Source organism: Heloderma suspectum, chromosome 2 (assembly GCF_057233095.1).
Source record: "Heloderma suspectum isolate Gila_16-S chromosome 2, 16-S_ref, whole genome shotgun sequence".
Classification (NCBI taxonomy): Eukaryota; Metazoa; Chordata; class Lepidosauria; order Squamata; family Helodermatidae; genus Heloderma; species Heloderma suspectum.
In genome coordinates, this window is record NC_139459.1 from 343,913,893 (window position 1) to 343,938,688 (window position 24,796).

The window sequence follows — 24,796 nt, forward strand, 5'->3', positions numbered from 1 at the left end:
GGATCGGTCCCTGCTCTGACGCGCCTGTCAGGGAGAAAGCAGGGGACGGATCGGTCCCCGCTCTGACGCGCCTGTCAGGGAGAGAGCGGCGGGGACGGATCGGTCCCCGCTCTGACGCGCCTGTCAGGGAGAAAGCAGGAGACGGATCGGTCCCTGCTCTGACGCGGGGACGGATCGGTCCCCACTCTGACGTGCCTGTCAGGGAGAGAGCGGCGGGGACGGATCGGTCCCCAATCTGACCCGCCTGTCAGGGAGAAAGCAGGGGACGGATCGGTCCCTGCTCTGACGCGGGGACGGATCGGTCCCCACTCTGACGTGCCTGTCAGGGAGAGAGCGGCTGGGACGGATCGGTCCCTGCTCTGACGCGGGGACGGATTGGTCCCCGCTCTGCCGCGCCTGTCAGGGAGAGAGCGCGGGGACGGATCGGTCCCCACTCTGACGCGCCTGTCAGGGAGAGAGCGGCGGGGACGGATCGGTCCCCGCTCTGACGCGGGGACGGATTGGTCCCCACTCTGACGCGCCTGTCAGGGAGAGAGCGGCGGGGACGGATCGGTCCCTGCTCTGACGCGGGGACGGATTGGTCCCCGCTCTGCCGCGCCTGTCAGGGAGAGAGCGCCGGGACGGATCGGTCCCCGCTCTGACGCAGGGACGGATCGGTCCCCGCTCTGCCGCGCCTGTCAGGGAGAGAGCGCGGGGATGGATCGGTCCCCGCTCTGCCGCGCCTGTCAGGGAGAGAGCGCGGGGACGGATCGGTCCCCGCTCTGACGCGGGGACGGATCGGTCCCCGCTCTGCCGCGCCTGTCAGGGAGAGAGCGCGGGGACGGATCGGTCCCCGCTCTGCCGCGCCTGTCAGGGAGAGAGCGCGGGGACGGATCGGTCCCCGCTCTGCCGCGCCTGTCAGGGAGAGAGCGCCGGGACGGATCGGTCCCTGCTCTGCCGCGCCTGTCAGGGAGAGAGCGGCGGGGACGGATTGGTCCCCACTCTGACGCGGGGACGGATCGGTCCCCGCTCTGCCGCGCCTGTCAGGGAGAGAGCGCGGGGACGGATCGGTCCCCGCTCTGCCGCGCCTGTCAGGGAGAGAGCGCGGGGACGGATCGGTCCCCGCTCTGCCGCGCCTGTCAGGGAGAGAGCGCCGGGACGGATCGGTCCCTGCTCTGCCGCGCCTGTCAGGGAGAGAGCGGCGGGGACGGATCGGTCCCCACTCTGACGCGCCTGTCGGGGAGAGAGCGCGGGGACGGATTGGTCCCCACTCTGACGCGGGGACGGATCGGTCCCCACTCTGACGCGCCTGTCAGGGACAGAGCGCGGGGACGGATCGGTCCCTGCTCTGCTGCGCCTGTCAGGGAGAGAGCGGCGGGGATGGATCGGTCCCCACTCTGACGCGGGGACGGATCGGTCCCCACTCTGACGCGCCTGTCAGGGAGAGAGCGGCGGGGACGGATCGGTCCCCAATCTGACCCGCCTGTCAGGGAGAAAGCAGGGGACTGATCGGTCCCTGCTCTGACGCGGGGACGGATCGGTCCCCGCTCTGCCGCGCCTGTCAGGGAGAGAGCGCGGGGACGGATCGGTCCCCGCTCTGACGCGGGGACGGATTGGTCCCCACTCTGACGCGCCTGTCAGGGACAGAGCGCGGGGACGGATCGGTCCCCGCTCTGACGCGGGGACGGATTGGTCCCCACTCTGACGCGCCTGTCGGGGAGAGAGCGCGGGGACGGATCGGTCCCCACTCTGACGCGCCTGTCAGGGAGAGAGCGCGGGGACGGATCGGTCCCCACTCTGACGCGCCTGTCGGGGAGAGAGCGCGGGGACGGATCGGTCCCTGCTCTGCTGCGCCTGTCAGGGAGAGAGCGGCGGGGACGGATTGGTCCCCACTCTGACGCGGGGACGGATCGGTCCCCACTCTGACGCGCCTGTCAGGGAGAGAGCGGTGGGGACGGATCGGTCCCCGCTCTGACGCGGGGACGGATCGGTCCCCACTCTGACGCGCCTGTCAGGGAGAGAGCGGCGGGGACGGATCGGTCCCTGCTCTGAGGCGGGGACGGATTGGTCCCCACTCTGACGCGCCTGTCAGGGAGAGAGCGGCGGGGACGGATCGGTCCCCGCTCTGCCGCGCCTGTCAGGGAGAGAGCGGCGGGGACGGATCGGTCCCCGCTCTGACGCGCCTGTCAGGGAGAGAGCGGTGGGGACGGATCGGTCCCCACTCTGCCGCGCCTGTCAGGGAGAGAGCTGCGGGGACGGATCGGTCCCTGCTCTGACGCGGGGACGGATCGGTCCCCACTCTGACGCGCCTGTCAGGGAGAGAGCGGCGGGGACGGATCGGTCCCTGCTCTGACGCGGGGTCGGATCGGTCCCCACTCTGACGCGCCTGTCAGGGAGAGAGCGCGGGGACGGATCGGTCCCCGCTCTGACGCGCCTGTCGGGGAGAGAGCGCGGGGACGGATCGGTCCCCACTCTGACGCGCCTGTCAGGGAGAGAGCGCGGGGACGGATCGGTCCCCACTCTGACGCGCCTGTCGGGGAGAGAGCGCGGGGACGGATCGGTCCCTGCTCTGCTGCGCCTGTCAGGGAGAGAGCGGCGGGGACGGATTGGTCCCCACTCTGACGCTGGGACGGATCGGTCCCCGCTCTGCCGCACCTGTCAGGGAGATAGCGGCGGGGACGGATCGGTCCCCACTCTGACGCGCCTGTCAGGGAGAGAGCAGCGGGGACGGATCGGTCCCCACTCTGACGCGCCTGTCAGGGAGAGAGCGGCGGGACGGATCGGTCCCCGCTCTGCCGCGCCTGTCAGGGAGAGAGCGGCGGGGACGGATCGGTCCCCGCTCTGCCGCGCCTGTCAGGGAGAGAGCGGCGGGGACGGATCGGTCCCCGCTCTGCCGCGCCTGTCAGGGAGAGAGCGGCGGGGACGGATCGGTTCCCGCTCTGCCGCGCCTGTCAGGGAGAAAGCAGGGGACGGATCGGTCCCCGCTCTGACGCGCCTGTCAGGGAGAGAGCGGCGGGGACGGATCGGTCCCCGCTCTGCCGCGCCTGTCATGGAGAAAGCAGGGGACGGATCGGTTCCCGCTCTGCCGCGCCTGTCAGGGAGAAAGCAGGGGACGGATCGGTCCCCGCTCTGACGCGCCTGTCAGGGAGAGAGCGGCGGGGACGGATCGGTCCCCGCTCTGCCGCGCCTGTCATGGAGAAAGCAGGGGACGGATCGGTTCCCGGTCTGCCGCGCCTATCAGGGAGAATGCAGGGGACGGATCGGTCCCCGCTCTGACGCGCCTGTCAGGGAGAGAGCGGCGGGGACGGATCGGTCCCTGCTCTGACGCGGGGTCGGATCGGTCCCCACTCTGACGCGCCTGTCAGGGAGAGAGCGCGGGGACGGATCGGTCCCCGCTCTGACGCGCCTGTCGGGGAGAGAGCGCGGGGACGGATCGGTCCCCACTCTGACGCGCCTGTCAGGGAGAGAGCGCGGGGACGGATCGGTCCCCACTCTGACGCGCCTGTCGGGGAGAGAGCGCGGGGACGGATCGGTCCCTGCTCTGCTGCGCCTGTCAGGGAGAGAGCGGCGGGGACGGATTGGTCCCCACTCTGACGCTGGGACGGATCGGTCCCCGCTCTGCCGCACCTGTCAGGGAGATAGCGGCGGGGACGGATCGGTCCCCACTCTGACGCGCCTGTCAGGGAGAGAGCAGCGGGGACGGATCGGTCCCCACTCTGACGCGCCTGTCAGGGAGAGAGCGGCGGGACGGATCGGTCCCCGCTCTGCCGCGCCTGTCAGGGAGAGAGCGGCGGGGACGGATCGGTCCCCGCTCTGCCGCGCCTGTCAGGGAGAGAGCGGCGGGGACGGATCGGTCCCCGCTCTGCCGCGCCTGTCAGGGAGAGAGCGGCGGGGACGGATCGGTTCCCGCTCTGCCGCGCCTGTCAGGGAGAAAGCAGGGGACGGATCGGTCCCCGCTCTGACGCGCCTGTCAGGGAGAGAGCGGCGGGGACGGATCGGTCCCCGCTCTGCCGCGCCTGTCATGGAGAAAGCAGGGGACGGATCGGTTCCCGGTCTGCCGCGCCTATCAGGGAGAATGCAGGGGACGGATCGGTCCCCGCTCTGACGCGCCTGTCAGGGAGAAAGCAGGGGACGGATCGGTCCCCGCTCTGACGCGCCTGTCAGGGAGAGAGCGCCGGGACGGATCGGTCCCCACTCTGCCGCGCCTGTCAGGGAGAGAGCGGCGGGACGGATCGGTCCCCGCTCTGACGCGCCTGTCAGGGAGAAAGCAGGGGACGGATCGGTCCCCGCTCTGACGCGCCTGTCAGGGAGAAAGCAGGGGACGGATCGGTCCCCGCTCTGCCGCGCCTGTCATGGAGAAAGCAGGGGACGGATCGGTTCCCGGTCTGCCGCGCCTATCAGGGAGAAAGCAGGGGACGGATCGGTCCCCGCTCTGACGCGCCTGTCAGGGAGAAAGCAGGGGACGGATCGGTCCCCGCTCTGACGCGCCTGTCAGGGAGAGAGCGCCGGGACGGATCGGTCCCCGCTCTGACGCGCCTGTCAGGGAGAGAGCGGTGGGGACGGATCGGTCCCCGCTCTGACGCGCCTGTCATGGAGAAAGCAGGGGACGGATCGGTCCCTGCTCTGACGCGGGGACGGATCGGTCCCCGCTCTGACGCGCCTGTCAGGGAGAAAGCAGGGGACGGATCGGTCCCTGCTCTGACGCGGGGACGGATCGGTCCCCACTCTGACGTGCCTGTCAGGGAGAGAGCGCGGGGACGGATTGGTCCCCACTCTGACGCGGGGACGGATCGGTCCCCCCTCTGACGCGCCTGTCGGGGAGAGAGCGCGGGGACGGATCGGTCCCCCCTCTGACGCGCCTGTCGGGGAGAGAGCGCGGGGACGGATCGGTCCCCACTCTGACGCGCCTGTCGGGGAGAGAGCGCGGGGACGGATCGGTCCCCACTCTGACGCGCCTGTCAGGGAGAGAGCGCGGGGACGGATCGCTCCCTGCTCTGCTGCGCCTGTCAGGGAGAGAGCGGCGGGGACGGATCGGTCCCCACTCTGACGCGCCTATCAGGGAGAAAGCAGGGGACGGATCGGTCCCCGCTCTGACGCGCCTGTCAGGGAGAAAGCAGGGGACGGATCGGTCCCCGCTCTGACGCGCCTGTCAGGGAGAGAGCGCCGGGACGGATCGGTCCCCACTCTGCCGCGCCTGTCAGGGAGAGAGCGGCGGGGACGGATCGGTCCCCGCTCTGCCGCGCCTGTCAGGGAGAAAGCAGGGGACGGATCGGTCCCCGCTCTGACGCGCCTGTCAGGGAGAGAGCGCCGGGACGGATCGGTCCCCGCTCTGACGCGCCTGTCAGGGAGAGAGCGGTGGGGACGGATCGGTCCCCGCTCTGACGCGCCTGTCAGGGAGAGAGCGCCGGGACGGATCGGTCCCCGCTCTGACGCGCCTGTCATGGAGAAAGCAGGGGACGGATCGGTCCCTGCTCTGACGCGGGGACGGATCGGTCCCCACTCTGACGTGCCTGTCAGGGAGAGAGCGGCGGGGACGGATCGGTCCCCAATCTGACCCGCCTGTCAGGGAGAGAGCGCGGGGACGGATTGGTCCCCACTCTGACGCGGGGACGGATCGGTCCCCCCTCTGACGCGCCTGTCGGGGAGAGAGCGCGGGGACGGATCGGTCCCCACTCTGACGCGCCTGTCAGGGAGAGAGCGCGGGGACGGATCCGTCCCCACTCTGACGCGCCTGTCAGGGAGAGAGCGCGGGGACGGATCGCTCCCTGCTCTGACGCGCCTGTCAGGGAGAGAGCGGCGGGGACGGATCGGTCCCTGCTCTGAAGCGGGGACAGATTGGTCCCCACTCTGACAGGCCTGTCAGGGAGAGAGCGGCGGGGACGGATCGGTCCCTGCTCTGACGCGCCTGTCAGGGAGAGAGCGCGGGGACGGATCGGTCCCCACTGTGACGCGGGGACGGATCGGTCCCGCTCTGCCGCGCCTGCCAGGGAGAGAGCGGCGGGGACGGATTGGTCCCCACTGTGACGCGGGGACGGATCGGTCCCGCTCTGCCGCGCCTGCTAGGGAGAGAGCGGCGGGGACGGATTGGTCCCCACTGTGACGCGGGGACGGATCGGTCCCACTCTGCTGCGCCTGTCAGGGAGAGAGCGGCGGGGACGGATTGGTCCCCACTGTGACGCGGGGACGGATCGGTCCCGCTCTGCCGCGCCTGCCAGGGAGAGAGCGCGGGACGGATCTGTCCCCGCTCTGCCGCGCCTGCCAGGGAGAGAGCGCGGGACGGATCGGTCCCGCTCTGCCGCGCCTGCTAGGGAGAGAGCGCGGGACGGATCGGTCCCGCTCTGCCGCGCCTGCCAGGGAGAGAGCGTGGGACGGATCGGTCCCGCTCTGCCGCGCCTGCCAGGGAGAGAGCGTGGGACGGATCGGTCCCGCTCTGCCGCGCCTGCCAGGGAGAGAGCGTGGGACGGATCGGTCCCGCTCTGCCGCGCCTGCCAGGGAGAGAGCGTGGGACGGATCGGTCCCGCTCTGCCGCGCCTGCCAGGGAGAGAGCGTGGGACGGATCTGTCCCCGCTCTGCCGCGCCTGCCAGGGAGAGAGCGGCGGGACGGATCTGTCCCCGCTCTGCCGCTCCTGCCAGGGAGAGAGCGTGGGACGGATCGGTCCCGCTCTGCCGCGCCTGTCAGGGAGAGAGCGGCGGGACGGATCTGTCCCCGCTCTGCCTCGCCTGCCAGGGAGAGAGCGGCGGGACGGATCTGTCCCCGCTCTGCCGCGCCTGTCAGGGAGAGAGCGGCGGGACGGATCTGTCCCCGCTCTGCCTCGCCTGTCAGGGAGAGAGCGGCGGGACGGATCTGTCCCCGCTCTGCCGCGCCTGTCAGGGAGAGAGCGGCGGGACGGATCTGTCCCCGCTCTGCCGCGCCTGCCAGGGAGAGAGCGGCGGGACGGATCTGTCCCCGCTCTGCCGCGCCTGTCAGGGAGAGAGAGCGCCGCTCTGACCCGCCTGTCAGGGAGAGCGCTGCTCTGACGCGCCTGTCAGGGAGAGAGAGCGCCGCTCTGACCCGCCTGTCAGGGAGAGAGCGGCGGGACGGATCGGTCCCGCTCGGCCGCGCCTGCCAGGGAGAGAGAGCGCCGCTCTGACCCGCCTGTCAGGGAGAGCGCCGCTCTGACGCGCCTGTCAGGGAGAGCGCCGCTCTGACCCGCCTGTCAGGGAGAGCGCCGCTCTGACCCGCCTGTCAGGGAGAGAGAGCGCCGCTCTGACCCGCCCGTCAGGGAGAGAGAGCGCCGCTCTGACGCGCCTGTCAGGGAGCGCCGCTCTGCCGCGCCTGTCAGGGAGAGAGCGGCGGGACGGATCGGTCCCGCTCGGCCGCGCCTGCCAGGGAGCAGGGTAAGTATATTCCCCTTGCTCTTATCTTCTTCTTCTTTGGGGGAGGGACTCTGACGGGTAGGTGGACTCTGGCTGTTCTTGCAGCTGCGGGAAAAAAGCGTCTCCGCTCATGCTCCAGCTGGCCTTGCGTGGAGCAAGCAGTCTCCCTTCGCGCTGGCGCCATTTTGTTGTGCAGTCGTGTCCGGCTCTCGTGACCCTAAAACGCTGCGTCTGAAGCATTTGGCTTTGCCGCTCCGATCTTACATGTGCATGAAGAGGACGTGATATATGCTCTAGAGGTACGTTATGGGGGGGGGGCGTGAAACAGGAAGAAAGGGCCTGGTAAGGGCTGCGAGAGGACCGAGGTCTTGCTGGCTAGCTGACACCGGCGAGGAGACGTGAATTTCGAGACTCTCGCCGGCGAGGGCGAGTTGTGGCCGGGTTAGGCGGCGCCAGGGAGCTCTCCCCGATTTCGGGTTCTCCGGCAAAATATGCCTTTCGCCCTGAATTAAGGTCTTTGGGGGTCCTGCGTGCTTCGGTCGGGCGGCGGAGCTGAGACAGAACTCGCTCCTCCGACTTGGCGCCGACTCGCGTCTCCTTCGCGAAAGCTGTGCGCGCGCAAAGCACTTTGCGCACAGCGCAGCTGCCGACCCTGTGCGTCGAGGCGCGCTGTCCTGCCGGCGAGAAACACTGCTGCCGTTTTGCGTGCCGCCGGTTCGGCCGCAGAAGGGCGACTGGAGCAGGGCGCCTTCCCGGTGGGGTGGGAGCGCCGTGGCCTGGAAGGCTTGGCAGGGCGGCATTCCCTCCCCTCCCCTGGGCGATGTTCTGACGCCATTTCCCCCAAATGGCCGTTGAGACGCGATTTAAACCCAAAGGCGGCGCGTTCTTGTTTCAGCTGGATTCGCATCCTCAGTACTGGAGGGTGAACGTCATTTTAGGCTTCGGAGGACACAGAAGGCAAGCAAGGCCTCAGGGGACGTGAAAGCCTGAAAAAGCGATGTGTTTGTTAAGAACGAAACAGCTCCGTGCAGGAGAACGTGGCGTGAGGCCAAGAGTCAGCCACTTTCTTCTTCCTGCCACGAGGGTGCTGCACGATCACTGCGTGGTCCATGCGCCGCTAGAGAGGAGAATGGACGCGGTGCCGCGCCCTGCCTTCGTCACTCATCACGGGCTGAAGGGCTGGCGGGCTTCTAGCCTTTCCCGCCGCTTTTCGCTGAAATGGGCGGTGTTAGGATCTTGCATCTGAGCTGTGGACAGTAGGAAGGAAAAAACACGGGGGGGGGGGCCTACAAAAAGCAAAGCAGTACCGACCATACTACCGCTGTAGAACAGCACACCGCAGCACCTTGTGGTGCTGTGCCAAAAATTCCCCCCACATTTTTTCAACCATTCTCATTCAATTTGATAGAAAAGAAATGGCTTTTGAAAAGAAATTCAAAGGAAGAGTAATTTTGGAGAAATTGTCATGGCTGGGTTTGAGGTTCTTCTGCTTGCCTTCCTTACGAGGTGGCTGAGGGGTGTGCATGAGTAATGTCACTGTACAGTAATCTCTGTGGCAGCCTGTAGCCTCCTCAGCTTCCTCCCCTTCAGTCAGAGCCATCATGAGGCAATTTTTTCAGTTCAGAAAGTGCAGATGTCCTGGGAGGCTACAGAGCAATGGAAAGATGAGTGATAGAGAGAGAAAACACACACAGCACCCTTGGCCACCTTGCAGCGATCAGGGAAGCTCAAAAATCCCGCCAGAAGAAATGCAAAATTCTGCCTCAGAAAAATGGAAGCCTCAGCACAGTTGGTGCTGTTGCTACCTGCAGAAGCAGTGCAATAAACCAAAAACTCTGAGGACAAAAGAAAGAAGCTGTGCTGCAACCCCTGCCAACAGTCAGCCCATTCTGTGAGGAACTGTTGGAGAATTTCTCCTCCCCTAGGAGAAATTTAGTGAAATTGCCCTACCCCCCGCCATTTCTTGGCCCACGAATAGGCTGGAGAATTTTGAGAGGCCCTTTGCGCACCGCTCTAGTCCATTCTACCACTTCAGGACTCTGCCCCCTTCGCTCTGCATTCTGCTGCATGTACAGGCCAGGACTGAATGTGCAACTGCCAGTTTGGGAGTGAGAAGGGCAAGGGAAACTGAACAGGCCTGACCAGCTGCGGCTCTGGAAGTTCCTCCTGTCTGCCTCCGGTAGAGAGAACAAGAGAAATTGTTCTAATGAAAGCAGGCAGATAGGGAGGAAGGGAATGAAAGGAGGCAGAGGAACTAGATCCACGCCAGCCTGCCCAGCGAGGTAGGAACTGAAGTGGATGATTACCAAAGGGCTGGTTTTTGTGGGGGGCAGATTCTGGAAAGGACAGTGGCTTTTGACGCTAGATTGTGACTACTTCTTTCCCCCCCTGCTGTTCTAAAGTTAACTCATTTCAACCCTACCATTACTTTAGATAATTTCAGAGCCTACCAAACACAGGCCATCATGACTACATGTACATAAGAGAAGCTTTCTACCACCTCTATAGCTCCAACGCAAATCAGTTGGTATCCACATACAGTCATCTTGAAGCTGTCCTCCCCCCGCCCCATTTTGTTTAGCCTCTCTGCTTCCAACTGCCTTTAAAATCAGTGTTCTTATTTAAAGCAAGAATCAAGATAGTGTAGTGGTTAGAGTTTCTGACTAGAACTGGGGAGACCCAGTGTGAAATGTTCAGCCAGGAAACTGGCTAAGTGAGGTTCAGTCCAGACATTCAGTGTGCTTTCTGGTTCCGGCTTTTGGTTTGTCCTTTAATCCTGACATGCTCTTTGGTCCCAGCTTTTGGCATGCTTTTCAGTAGGGCTGTGCACTGCTTTGGCCCAAGGCCCAAACCCCGAGTCGAAGCGAGCTGCTTCGGGTCACTTTGAGCCCCTTCCGAGGCAAAGCGGAGGGGGCATGAAGCGACCCAAAGTGGGTTGGGGGCTCTCTGAAACACTCGGTGTGGTTTGGAGGTTCGGCGCCCCCAGCCCAAGCACGCCAGGTCCTTACCTGAGCCGCCACCATCTCCGACCTCGCCGCCGCCGTCCTCGCTACCGCCATCATCGCCACCACCACTGCCATCATTGCCGCCACCTACAGAAGCAGTGCAATAAACTGTCCTCGCTACCACCATCATCGCCACCACCACTGCCATCATTGCCACCGCCCTCGCCGCCTCCACTGCCGCCGCCAACTCCTGAGGCCTGGACATGGGTACCAACTCTTATTGCAGGGAGTCACCATTTTTAAAATGGCAACTTCCACATGTGGGAAGTGGTGAAAAGGCTGAGGGATGGCCTAGCACAGTGGGTAGAGCCCCTATGCTGGGAGAGGACGTATGTGTTGGCCACTATGTGCGATCACTGCCTGAAAGATGGCCTTTGTGGGGAGAACTCCCGGATGGGGTGGCAGTAAATACTGGTGGGGCAAGTGAGGGGGGCATGGGCAAGGAGGTTGGGGCAGGTGCCAGAGGAGAAGGAGGAGGCGGGGAGACAGGGCACCATCCCTTCCCCAATGTCACTCCCAGCAGGACCACAGGCCAGGCGTTCTGGACCAAGGCACTGCAAGCAGTGGTTGTAGGGAGAGGTACCCAACCTGCCCTCAAGGATGACAGTGCAATGTCTGCAATGTGGCCAGGGAAAGATTTAGCTGCCCATGGACCAGCATCTGAAGTGAGAGAGTGTTCTCCATGGTGGGCGACGTGGTGACACCCCACCACTCCTGCTTGGATGCTGACTTAGTGGAACAGCTGGTCTTCTTCAAAGTCAACCTGCCCCTGCGGGGATACCCCACCCTCAAGCCCTTGGGTGAGTGAGCAGGTCTTTATTTTGACTGGCTTCTTGTCCTTATTTGAGTCAGGCAGGGCATAACATTTATTGTTGTTGTTGTTGTTATTATTTTATTTAAGCCCCTTAGCGGGCTTGTTTTGTTTGTCTCTGGTCCAGTTCAACTCAGAACTCAGTCTTCTGCATTTCACTTAGCAAGCGCCATTAGTGGGCTTGTTTTGTTTGTCTCCGGCCCAGTTCAACTCAAAACTCAGGGTCTTCAATGAATATCTCTCCACCAGCCATGAGCCAGCACCCTTGCCCATGGCTGCCTCTCCGCCTCCTCTGCCAGCCTGCTTGCCAGCCTGTTTTTCCATTCAGCCAAAGACAGCCTGAGGTCATCCAGTGTGAAGCTGTAGTACTAGGGGAGAGGGGTTATATTATTTTTATTTGGCACTACCTACAGCAGAGATTAGGGATAGCGACCTCCTCCTAATCACCTCTTAAACTCCTAAGTTATCTGATGCCTTTAGTTTATTACCTTTGGTCTGAGTTTCTGAGAACAGCACATTGTGCTCAGCACAAAAAGTACTAGGCAAAACTGTCTGAGGTTTGGCAGCTTGAATGAGCCATATTGCGGCTGCCAGGTATCTGTGCAACCAGTGAAAAGTGATAGCTCTTTGCTTTGAGAGTTTTGTTGAAAAATGCACATAGCACAAAAACTACTCAGCCAGCAGTCAGCCTGCCTGCCAGCCTGTTTTCTCAGGTAATGTGTATTCCATTCAGCCAAAGAGAGCCTGTGGTCATCCACTGTGAAGCTGAATAGGAAAGTATTACTAGGGGGAGGGGTTGTTTGCACTTCAGAGAAATGTACAGCAGAGATTAGGGATAGTGACCTCCTCCTAATCACCGCTCAAACACCTGACCGCTCTGATCATCGCTTTATGACCTTCAGTTGGAGTTTCTGCGAACAGCACATTTTATCTGTGTCTAGCACAAAAACTAATGGGCCAAACCATCTGAAATTTGGCAGGTAGGATCACCCCCACCAGGTCCCCAAATTACATGTATCTATCATGAAAACTGAAAAGGTTATGGCTGTTTCTGTTTTCCAATGCAAGTCAGTGGGAAAACATCAAATCTGAATAATTTGGATATCTGAGTCTCGCTTCGGATCCGAATCTGAAGCAAAGTGGATTGCGTCTGAAGTGGTCCAAAGTGAAGCCGGGCTGCTTCAGAACGTACAACTGAGCATCTGAAATGAAGTGGGAGGCCCATGCGCAGCCCTACTCTGAACCTCCCGTAGATGTTGACTATAGAATGACTCTCCATAAGGAGCCAAGCCAGAAGTCAGGAGCAAAGAACTCCCCAAAACCAAAGGACAAACCGAAAGGTGGGACCAAAAAGTAGGGCTGTGCAGGAAGCGCCCGATCTGACTCAGAAGCCGCTTTGTGGCTTTGGAGGCGAGCCCGATTCTCCTGGGGCAGCTTTGGGAGGGCCCAGAGCATCCGCAGATCAGTGCGCAAAGGCATGGCAGTCTCAGACCTCGTCTTTGATCAGGCAGTGAGGGAGGGAACTGTTGCCACTGACAAGTGATGGATGTGCTTAGAAGCTTGGCAGCAGACTTGCAAGCAGCAGTGCAAGGCCACCAAGGTCAAGCTCGGTACATGCTGCATCCCTACGTGCCACCACAGCAGTTTCTTCCGCTCCCTTCCCCTTCTGGTCCTCCTCCTCTGCATGAATACGCACCTCGCCCACCTGTCTTTCCAGTGGGGCCTATAGTGGATCCATTGGTCACCCCACACCGTGGCATAGGCCCTGCAGAGCACCCCCCTGCACCACCGGAAGAGCTGGAGGAAGCAGACCCAGCACCTCACCAACACCTGCAGAGCAGTCGTCACCAACCATATCCTTTGGCAGTGGCTTGGATGGAACAAGAAGATCAGAATGGAAAAGGGGCCGGTGCTCAGTAACTCACTTTTTCCCACCACACTAACCCCCACCCCCATCTTCTTTCCTCCATTGCTTAACGCTTCACTTCTTCCCTTTCTGTTTGTACCTTAACAAAGATTAATCCAGAGATGCTGTGGCAGGTGTGTTTTCAACATGGTTGTAGGCAGCAAAATGCAACATTGCCGTGCCCTAGGCATTTCTTTGGTGTGCAGGGTATCAAATAGGGGTATTTGTGATGTTTCACTTTCATTTCTGGAGCCATGGATGCCTGTGGTACTAGGGGAAGTGTAGTCACTCGCTTAAAGCTTAGGACCACCCACCAGCTCTGGCAGATCCACTGCCTTAGATGCAAAGGTGTGCTTAGACCTGTTGTGATGACTGGGATGCTGTGTTCTGTGTGTGTGTGGCAGGGCGGAGCGGGTGGGTCTTAAATTGCAACCACCGCTCACACGCTCAGAAACATTTATTTCTGTTTGCTCAGTCTCTTTGCCTGTACCTCCCTCTTCATTCAGTGCCCCCCGCCCTCTAATCCGAAGTCTTAACACAGTGCTAGTTCAAGTTTTTGAGACACAGTACCTACCTCTCTGCAGGACAGATGTCAAATTTGGTTTATGAACCAAGACCTGCTTGCTGAAGCTTACAGGCTGCCCAGGTTGGAGAGCATTGTTTTCAGGCCACAGTAGCCCCCCCCCCCTTTTCCCTGCCACCTAACTTTCAATCCTAATAGTGCTGGCTTGCCCACACGCTGCGCCTAAGTGACCAAAATAAGTGACTCAGTCCAAAGTGCCCGCTACCCTCTGCTGTTGGCCAGCATGTTCTCGGGCGTGTCGTGTCTGCCACTGCAGGGCCCATGCATGCTGGGTTGCCACCACTCTACAACTGTCTGGGCTTGCTGAGGGGGCCACGGGATTGATGATCCAGCTCAAGGTCAGTGTCCCCAGTAAGCACCAGATGGCGAATTTGCCACTCTTCCTTCCTGTTCCATCCTGGCGGTTCAGGGGAGAGTAGCAGCAGTGGCTACAGCCTCTCAGGCTCTTCCAGCAGTAGGCTGGGAGTGGGACCCAGCTGGGACCTGGCTTGGATGCACATGTGGTAGGAATGCTCCAGGGTCTATGTGTTCGAGTCTCCGAGTTTTGGAATAATCTCAGACATTCTATCTCAACCTGTTAGCCCTGACCCACTTCTTGCTTTATTATCCATTTATGACAATGTTGGTAGAAAAATAATCAATAAGGATTTGTTAAACTTCCTGTTAGCAGTGGCCTGTTTCGAAATTACTCAGCACTGGAAGTCAAGTGCGGGTTTTACTTCGAAGGTTGGCTAATGAAAGTTTGGCAAATAGCTCTGCTAGAGCATTTGACGCATCATAGCAGACCTCTTCGAGGTCCTAGCAAAAGGGACTGTTCTATTGACATTTGGTCTCCCTTCTTTGCATGTGTGAATAGAGGTGTTCCTGAATACATGCCCCTGGAGACCCTTTTGGAGGGATTTAGTTTACTGAATATGTTGGCGTCATAGAATATCTTTAAATTCCAAAGCTGAGATTTGATTATTTTCTGTGAGTGTGCATCACATTTATATTTTTATGTGATGAGTTTATAATACATTAAAAGATATTTTTAAAATAATTTTTAAAAGAAAAAAAGATAAAGAAAATACTTTTTTATTTAATAAAAAAGTTAGTCTGCAAAAAGCAATAGAAACATCCTCATCTGACGTCTCCACCATCTTTTCCATTCAATAGACTACACCTTCCGTTGCTGATGATGTTAACCATTTATAAATAGCTCAGACGCTACTTTTGTGGCAGACTTGAAGCACTTTCATAGTAAGTAAACGACAGCAAACACAACCAGAATGACAAGGAGAATGGCCAGAGTAATATAGAGGCATTTATCTGAAAGCAAACCAGAAAGTTAAGAGTTTCAGTATTTTAGAGGAATAACAGATAGATGAACTTGTTTATTACATTAAAAAAAATTATATCCTGCACCATCAGCAAACAAGTGCTGGTGAATGATGCAGCACTCTCATTGGTACAGATCATTTAGGTCTGGTATTTGGCCAGGACTTAAGTGTTGCTTCTGCACTGCATCCAGATTCTGTCCTAGAATGTGCCCATTGTGCCCACAGAATAAACTACGCAATTCAAATACTTTCTATATTTATTCTGCATGATTTTGCAAGGACCCAATGTAACCAAGGCAACTGGATTGAGATAGGTTAGCTCAGCTCCCCTGCCTGCATGCTAAGCTTTTTCATGATTCATGGGGAAGGCATGGAGAAATGCTAATCTTACTATCATTGCTCATTAGTTATGCAACAGAATTTAGCTTGTTCCTTTACCACACAGTTTTCTAGTAAATGTCCCTCTATAATTTTTTGCCTTTTGCACAAAATTCCATTTGCGTTCCATTCTTTTAATGGACTATTATCAATCTACATCCCCAACTACGCAGATTTCTGTATTATCATGTCTTTCATACATCCTGATATTCATACCCTAATATCCACCACCACCACCACCCCGGGCCACCCACACACACACACCACACAGTGGTGAGTATATCAGGCTAACTTTCAAATCTGGAAGATAGAATTGTCCTCTGGATGTATACAAAGTTTTATTGCACCATTTTTGTCTGAGGATGCTTCCAGAAAAGGCATTTATTGCATCATCACCATGCCTCATTATGGAATGTTATGGGCGGGAGAGTGTCCAAGCATCATTGTCTTCCATTTATAACCCTCCCCTGTTTTTCCACTACTACTGCGGTCTTTTTTTCTTACTGCACATACTCCTTTAAGAAAGAAAAGATGGAATAGTTGCACAGTGCATTCTGATTATTAGCACGATGAGTGCTCTGTCTGGAAGCACCCCGAGAGAGATATCTAATTATGAACAAACAGAAAATGCTAAGTAATCTAAAAGCCTAATTTCACCTGGCCAACACAGTGTTTGTCAAATAAGAGTTTATTTTGCATTTCTTTGGAACAGACCAAATATGCACCACTGGATTTTACAAGCAAAAGAGAGAGAGGGAGCGCCATGGCAGTCCTTGCGATGAGAAAGCTTTAACTTTCCAGCACCTTTGACATTTTACAATGACAAGCAATTAAATGTTTTCCACTCTTGCTTTGCCCTGACATTGGTTGTGATCTCATGTCTTGCTGCTACCTCTAGTTAAAAAATGCAGGAAAAAAGGGAAATGTGCTCTAAGAAGAATTTTAGGGAAGACCAGATTTCTCCCCGCTCCCTTACCGATACTTACTGTCCTCTCCGTGAGGAGGCACTGTGGATGTATCTGGAGAGGTTGCATTAGATGTGGGTGTTATAGCTGGAGAAAAAGAAAAATCTGGAAAGCAAAAGGCAGATGTTTGCTCAATACTCAAAAGTGTTTTGAACTACTGAAGCATTTGTTGGGCAGGGTATGTATTCATTGGAGGAAAGGCCCATGGGGACAGATGGGCAGCACACAGGGATGTGTTACTCCTACCTGTAGGACCCCTGTCAGTGGAGGCTAGGGTACTTGGCATCACAGGGTGTATGTGTGTGCACACCAGAATGGTTTGTTTCGAAGAGCAGCACTTTACTTTTCTGCACAGGAGTACTGTTAAGTCTTAACAGTTAAGGGATATTATTGCAGTGTGGGGAAAATCTGCCCTCAGGGTGAGTATTATCGATCTTATTTAATTTCTACCTCACTTTTCTGCTCAGAAGGGGTTTGATGATATATGGGAGCTAGGTCGTAAGTGCATCACGTACTGAAATACGTTTTAAAGCGGCTGTCTGCCTCCAGTGTCCATAGCATAGTGCATCCCTGTAAATACATATGCACACAATATCCTGTCTACTGGACCCCTTACACGTCGTCCTATGCAAGTGTGATGGAATATGCATTGTAATGTGTGAGGTTACAAGCATTTCTTGTATTTTGTGGAGGTGATTAGTTTTATTAATGCTATGAGCTAGCTGTGAGTGCAAAAACGTGTTCTTGGGACTGGAGCAAGTGAGCTCGCCACCCGAGAGTTGGTTAGTTCTTTGAAGTGCAAAGCTCTTTCAGGAGGGGATGGACCTTAACAAGGGTGCTTCTGAAGTTAGCTTTAAGCCTGACTCAGCTTGACAAGTTGACAATCGGTGCACATATCTAAGCTAGTTTTCTCCAATAGCAGCAAGTGAGATGCCAAATCTGTATCTGGACTGGGCCACTTCAAACTACAGCACCCTGGAATTCCTTGTTCCCATAGACCAGGGATGGGGAACCTTTTTTTGACCCAAGGGCCACATTCCTTCTTGGGAAACAGTCTGGGGGTTGCATGCCAGCAGTAGATGGGGCTGGAGCCAAAAGTGGATAGAGGCAGGGCTTCCACACATATTCTCTTTCATGCACCCATGTTTTCTCCTCCGGCTTCCCTCCCCCTCTCGCTTGCCAGACGCCTCCTCTCCTCATCTGTCCATTGATGCACCACTGAAGAGCATCAGTGGAGACTTTAAAGTAGCCTGCTTCAAGGGTTTCCGTTGCCGCGCCCATGGATGTCACTGCACCCACAAGGCCAGGCTGAGGCATCCGCCAAGCTATTTCCCCACTTTGCAAATAAATGGAGCAATTTCTCCATTCACTTGCACAGTACAAAGGGGAAAAGAAGTACACCTCACACCAAGAACCCTTGGTGTGTGTGTGTAGACTGCCCTTCATCCCACCTCCAGTCAATTTTTAGCAGGGGGGGGCTTTTCCTTTCCCTATTAAAACCAATGAACCAATAGATCTGTTAGTTTTAATAGGGAGACAGAGGAGCCAGAGAGATGGAAGGAAGGAAGGAAGGAAGGAAGGAAGGAAGGAGAGCCAGAGAGAGATAGTAGGGAAAAGACCAAAGAAAGAAGGGGGGGGGAGAAAAGAGCTGGAGAGTGAGAGAAGCCAGCACACATATAGGGTACACATTCATGCACACACACAAACACAGACAAGGGGGTGCTCCCCAACATTGTCATGATTGATCCTCCAACCACCCTACAGCAGCTAATTCGTGGTGGTGCCCAGGGCATTTTTTCAAAATGCCAACTGTGTCCACATGCCCCCAAACTCTGGAGACCCCTCATCCAATCGCTACCCTGAGGGTGGGAATTTGGGGTTGTCACAGTACGTGGGGAGGGATTAGCCCTTCTTCCCCAGTAGCACCCCGCAGAAAATGATCCCTGGTAAGGCAATTAGGATTTTTAAAAGCCTCCATTAAAGAGGAAAAGTGGCAAAAGAGAGCCCTGGCCATTGGGTGGTATAAAAATCAAACAAACAAACGAACACTAATGGGAGCTTTTAAAAAAGCCTAATTGTTTTGCAGGGGGGAAGAGAAGGGGGAGGCCAGTGGTAAGATGAGTAGGCATCAGTGCTGGATGTAGACTGCAAGCCACATGTTCACCATTCCTGCCATAGCTCTATCTCGAGCTTTGTTCATGTCCATGTGCAGTGATGGAATTTTACAGGAAGACAGGTATGCTGTGGGGGTGTTCAGATGATCACGGGGGTAGAAGAAGCCATTGTGGCTCCCCCCCACGTGCACTGCATGCGCGACCGTACTTAGCAGAATTACCCATGCTGCAGCATCGTTCAAACCTGGTGCGTGGTGCGGATGGCTTTGTACCCATCTTACAACCCCTACTGCAAGTCGTGAGTTGTATGGTGGGTATAACACTGCAGTGTGGGTAATTTTGCAAATTGCGGTCATGCGCACAACACGCGTGGGGGTGAGGGGAGAAGCCACTATGGCTTCTTTTACCCCCGTGATCATCCGAAGGTGGACTATATATGAAATCTGAGCTCATATTATATCCTGTCCTGAAGCAGCAATATACTAAAATCTTCCACCACAAGCCTTCTAGAAATGATCCACTATCACACTTGCAACACACTGCTGATGTTCATTATCTACTGGCCTTACTTTAACAAGCAGAGCACTTCACTCCACCTCATGGTGACAAAATGGCAAGACAAGGTCAGAAGAACTGATTGTGAAAGCCTGAGAAGGCTATTACTGTTTTATTAGCATAATCTAGCTGGCATCCTATTCGAGAAGCATCCTTGTAGCCTGTTTGGCTTATGGACATTGACACTAAATACTCATGTTCATGCATTTCTATTGTTTCTCTAGGCTGGGGCGAGCAACGTGTGGCCCTCCAGATGTTTGGACGTATAACTCCCATGATCCCTCACCATTCGCTATGCCAGCTAGAGCTGATGGAAGTTGTAGGCCAAAACATCTGGAGGGCCACAAGTTGCCCACCTCTGCTCATGGCACATGGACACAAGTTGGTCCTTGATTCTGTGCTGTGGAGAAGTTAGGAGGGTGCTGGTGTTCCCCCAGCCTGAATTACTGTATCAGGGTAGACAACTTGTAATGTGGCACTCAGCCCTTTTCAGTTTTGCTCTGAGTAGGACTTGATAGGATCAGGCAATATACAGACAAACAATCTTTACAGTCTCTGTGGCCAAACATACCCCAAATACACAAGGGAAGAATTTTACTTGGGGAGCCTTTTTCAGAACTTACCAGTAACAGTTACATTTATTTGAATCAAGCACGATCCATTATTGAATAGCTGAATTTCAAAGAGGGCTTCATCTGTCTTTTTTGCATTCCTCACGGTGAAATTGTGGTTAGTCAGAGAAACCCCTGTCTTATTTGTCATCCACTGAAGATTCTCACGATGACCTATAGCAAGTTCTTTTATCGTGCCTTTTGGGTGGTCACGCTGGACTAACAATATCTGCTCTGTTGTATTAAGACTGAGAATGAGTGTCCTACTGCCACCTTCGTGTATTTCCTGATGGTATGTGTGGGGGCAAACGATTTTTATATCTAAAATATAGATAGTATAAAATATATTAGTGATTTATTATTTTTTATCCTTTTTAATTTCCTTCCTTATTACTATTATTATTACTTTCATTATGAGACTGATTAGTAATATTTTTGGCTGGCAAAATTTTTAAGCTTTACTATGATATATTAACTGAAGGGCAATATATGGTTAGTGGAAATGAATTGTATGCTTGCTTCCTTGCTATAAGATTGACGATATGATACTGAAATTTAAGGTTGGTTTCCTATGCTGTACTGAATTGTAATATTGGCAATGTTATAGGTATAATTTCTACATAGAATGATATTTGAAGTTTGTGTGTAATGCAGTATAAATTTAATCATGTTAAGTAACTTTTTCATATTTTCTCTTTTGCTTTCCTCTTCCTTTTTCGTCTTCTGATTTTTTTTCCTCTGTCTTGTTATTGCTGTGTCCTCTTAGGAATACTGTATTGTTGGAAACTGTAGATATTGACTGGGTTGTTGGTACTTTTTATTTCATTTATAAAGATTAAAAAATAGAATAAAAAGTATTTTTTTAAGAGAAAACACTCCCCCCCCCCAAAAAAAAAAAACTTGGACGTTTCAGAACATCTAGCTGCTAATTTGGATTAGGTCCTCCTCCTGCCAGCACAAACTGCTCCCCCGTCCTCTCCTAGTATTCTTTGATATACTGAGCGGGGGATTATAGCTACCCATAGAATTGGGCTGAGACTGTGATTAACCAGACTTGGGCCAGACGGGGGGCGGGGGGACACCGACAGTATTCCCAGCTGAATGCCTGCATGTCGCAGGAGGTGTCCGGCGTGTCTGTTGGAGAGAGATGCAGGCAAAGGGCTCAGTGCTGGAGCCCCTGCGCTGCATGCAGAAGGTCCCCCATGCAATTCCGGGTATTTCCCGGCAGGGCTGGGAAGGGCCCTGACATGGGCCCAGGAGCGGCACTGCCCGTCAGTGGAGCTGGTACTGAGCGAGATGGGCTGTGTGTGCAAGGGAGCGCCCCTTGTTCCCGGGCTGGAGAGGAGAGGCCTGCCCTACAGGGCTGTGAGGGGCCAGCCCAGCCTTCCCCAACCTGGCGCTCTCCAGATGTGCCGGGCCGCAACTCCCAGCTTCCCCAGCCCAGGCTGGCGGGACAGCGGGAGTCTGGCGAGCGTTCGCCCTGCTCTGTGGTCGGCGCAGGCGGAGGAGGAAGCGGGCGGCTCTGTGGCCGAGCCGCGGCGGGAAGAGCCGCCGTCCGCACCGGGGCAGCAGCGCGCCGGCCGGGAAGGGGCGCGAGTTAGAGCGGGAAGCTCACGCAGCAGACGGCCGGGGCGAGCCCAGGCGCGTGCGCGCTCGCGCGGCCGCCCATCGCAGCCGGGTTCCTCCGTCCTCTGCGGCAGCCCTACGCGGCAGCGATCGCATTTGGGATGCGTGTCTTCTCACGACGCTAACGCGAGTCGCCGCTCCCCGGTGCCCGCTGCCCCCTCTCCCGTCGCCGCCTCGCCCACCTTCGCCTTTACCTTCGCGAGATTGCTGGTTTGGGTCGAGCCCGGTGCCTACAGCACAGTTGATGGCTCCGATCAAACACAGCCGGAGAAACTGGGTTTCCATTTCCCCTCCCCACGCTCCGCGAGCACGGACTGGTTCCCGAGGCGGACGATGCTGAGGGTGCCCCGCCCGTCTGTTGCCGAATGTGCGTGTGGCATCGCCCAGATGTGGGGAGGGGCGGAGCTCCGTGCGGGGAAAGTTGCCCTTCCCCTCCCTGTAGCTAGAGGAGCAGGGCTTTTTCTTTGCTGACACCGCGCTGGGCCCGGAGTGCCAGCCTTTGGAAGTATTTGGATTTTTGTTGTTGCGCCAGACACGTGGGCACTTGGATTATTGATTGCTGCTGTCAGTGTCGCTTGTGTGAGGCTGCTGTTCAGAATTGTTTTACTTTGGGGAACGCAATATTTAAGATTGTTGGGGAGAGATCCTGTGCAGGTTTAGGCAGAAGACAAATCCTGCAAGTCCCAGCATTCCCCAGCCAGCATGCCTTGCTGGAGAATGCTGGGAGCTGAAGGACTTTTCTCTGTCTAAACACGCATAGGAGTGCATCCTTAGCCCCTTTTCTCTTTGAGAGTAGTAATTTGTACAGACAGAACAGAGAAAACATGGTGCTGTGAGGCAAGTGGTGCAGCTAGGGGCCCAAGTCCAGAGCCCAGGGGCCTGCTAAGGACCGCTCGGAGAGTGACAGGTGATGGGGGGCTGTGGCAAACTGGCCCAGTGCCAGGGCTGGCATGGGCATGCCGGGGCTATTGGCACAGCACCCATTCTTCTCTTTGGAAAACATTTTACAGTTACGGGGCGGCCAGCCAGGCATGTACTGATCACAGGTGCTCATTTTATTATTTTACTTTTAAAATATAATATCCTGTTCTGCAACAAACTAGAGTGTATTCCCAAGTAAGAGTATTTAGCATCAGGGCCGCAGAAGCAAACCACATGTTATTCTTGTAGTCAAGATGGTGCTGTAATTCCAGTGAATTTAAAATGTGAAACTGTACATGCTCGGCGTATTTCTTTTTCATTAGGATTGACAAACAGGTCATTGTTGCTGTATTGCCCCAACTTATTAGAAGTTTAGAAGCAGTTGCAGAGCAGGAAATGTCTGGGTGGTGGAGACATGCTAGTTCTGTGCTTCACTACTGAAGTATTATGCCTGGCTGTCTGAACCACCACCACCCAACACACACACACACACACACACACACACAGACTGTGAAGTCCAGGGTCTCAGGTTACCTAGCTGCAGCACTGTGCGAGGCACTGCAATAACTTTAATGTATAGCCCATTCTATCACCATTTTGGAAGTAGGAGATACTCCCCTTATAATTATAGGCACTAGGATATTTGGGGGGTGGGAATTTGGAGAGACTAAACACTACAACACAGCATGACTGCCTGGTCTGGTTTGAACAATCATTGTAGGCTAAACAAGCTGTGGCGTGTGCCAGGTGCAAGTTTCATAATCACCCAGCCAGCCACAGCTTGCCATTTATTTATTATTATTTATTTGTTGCATTTATATCCCGCCTTTCTTCCTGTTGCAAGGAACCCAAGGTGGCTTACATTGTCCTTCTCCTCCTCTCCATTTTATTCTCACAACAACCACCACCCTGTGAGGTGGGTTGGGCTGAGAGTCTGTTCCTGGCCCAGAGTCACCCAGTGAGCTTCCATGGCCAAGTGGGGACTAGAACCCGAATCTCCCGGCTCCTAATCGAACACTCTCGCCACTACACTCTCTTTGATCAGCTTCCGCCAGGCTTTAAAAACCTGGCTGTTCAGGCGGGCATTTGGGGTGGGTTAGGGTTTTTTAGAGCAGTGTTGTTTAGTTATTTATTTTTTTGTTCAGTTGATTATGTAAATTTGTTATTAGTATTGTACGCTATTAGAGTGGCCGGGTAGCCGGCCAGATGGGTGGCTAATAAATCAAATACATGCATACATACATACATAAATACACCACGCTGGCTCTTGTCATGTCACCTGAACCCAGGCAGCACAGCTTGTTTGAACAGGAAACAATGTTTTAAAACCATTGTCAATCAAGGAGAAGACAATCAAGGAGAAGACAAGGATGAAACTTTTGAAAAGCAAATAGCCAATGTTTTAAGGAAGCATGATGTAGTAGTAATGGGGGACTTCAATTTCCCCGATATTTGTTGGGAGACAAATTCTGCAAAACATGGCCCCTCCAGGAAATTCCTGACTTGTGTGGCGGATAACTTCCTCCTACAGAAAGTAGAGGAAGGAACTAGAGGATCGGCTATCCTTGACTTGATCCTAACCACCAGAGATGACTTAGTGGATAAAGTAGCAGTTACAGGAACTCTGAGGGAAAGCGACCATGTTGTACTTGAGTTCTTGGTTCTAAGGGAAGCAAAAGCTGAGTGTAGTCAAACGCGTACCCTGGATTTTAGGAAAGCTGATTTTAATAAACTCAGGACAATGATGATTAAGGTCCCATGGCAAGCGACGCTAACGAGAAAAGGAGTCCAAGATGGGTGGGAGCATTTCCTTTTTTACAAAAGGAAATTCTCAAGGCACAATCACAAACAATTCCAACAAGAAGAAAAGGTGGAAGACAACAGAAGAAGCCAATGTGGCTTCACAAAAAGCTTAGGGATGACCTGAAAACAAAAAAGGACACATATAGGAAGTGGAAAGAAGGCCAAGTAACAAAGGAAGAGTACAGGCAGATAGCACAGAATTGCAGGGATGGCGTCAGGAAGGCTAAAGCTGAGAATGAGCTGAAGGTAGCAAGGGATGCTAAAAACAACAAAAAGGCTTTCTTCAGCTACGTGCATAGTAAAAGGCAGAGGAAAGAAATGGTGGTTCAGCTACTAAATAAGGATGGCAAAACATTAACAGATGACAAAGAAAAGGCAGAGGTGCTCAATTCCTACTTTGGCTCATTCTTCTCCCAAAAGAGGGTCTATGACCCCCCTGGCAAAGGCGAAGTACAGGCTGAAGGGGCAGGATTGCAGCTTGAGATCGATAGGCATATGGTCAAGGAACACCTACTTACTTTGAATGAGTTCAAATCTCCAGGGCCAGATGAACTGCATCCTAGAGTCATAAAGGAACTGGCAGAAGAACTCTCAGAACCGCTGTCTATTCTCTTTGAGAAATCATGGAGGACGGGGGAAGTGCCAGATGACTGGAGGAGGGCTAACGTTGTCCCTATCTTCAAAAAGGGTAAAAAGGAGGAACCTGGGAACTACAGACCAGTCAGTCTGACATCAATCCCTGGGAAAATTCTGGAGCAGATGATAAAGGAATCCATCTGGAAGCACCTTGAAAAAATGCCGTGATTACTCGAAGCCAACATGGATTTGTCAAAAACAAGTCCTGCCAGACAAATCTGATCTCAT

General features: G+C 55.3%; 1 protein-coding gene and 1 long non-coding RNA gene across 4 annotated transcripts in view; both read left to right on the forward strand.

Moving 5' to 3' along the window:
- LOC146355305 (uncharacterized) overlaps positions 1 to 24,796 on the forward strand; it is a 219,033-nt gene that overhangs the window by 163,998 nt on the left and 30,239 nt on the right. The window lies entirely within an intron of this gene.
- LOC146355306 (uncharacterized) lies at positions 7,281 to 23,016 on the forward strand. 2 transcript variants are annotated; one of them, XM_084840851.1, is made up of 2 exons: positions 7,281 to 7,356; positions 7,441 to 23,016. In XM_084840851.1, exon 2 carries the CDS (start codon positions 20,684 to 20,686, stop codon positions 21,677 to 21,679), a length of 996 nt encoding a protein of 331 aa, XP_084696977.1. In that variant the 5' UTR covers positions 7,281 to 7,356; positions 7,441 to 20,683; the 3' UTR covers positions 21,680 to 23,016. The 2 variants fall into 2 exon arrangements, with proteins under 2 accessions (XP_084696977.1, XP_084696978.1); XM_084840852.1 differs by lacking the exon at positions 7,281 to 7,356 and having other exon boundaries at positions 7,376 to 7,634; positions 8,231 to 23,016.

What these genes read in the sequence shown, in the direction of transcription:
- LOC146355306 (XM_084840851.1), top strand. Translation starts at nt 20,684, where the DNA reads ATGCCTGCATGTCGCAGGAGGTGTCCGGCGTGTCTGTTGGAGAGAGAT.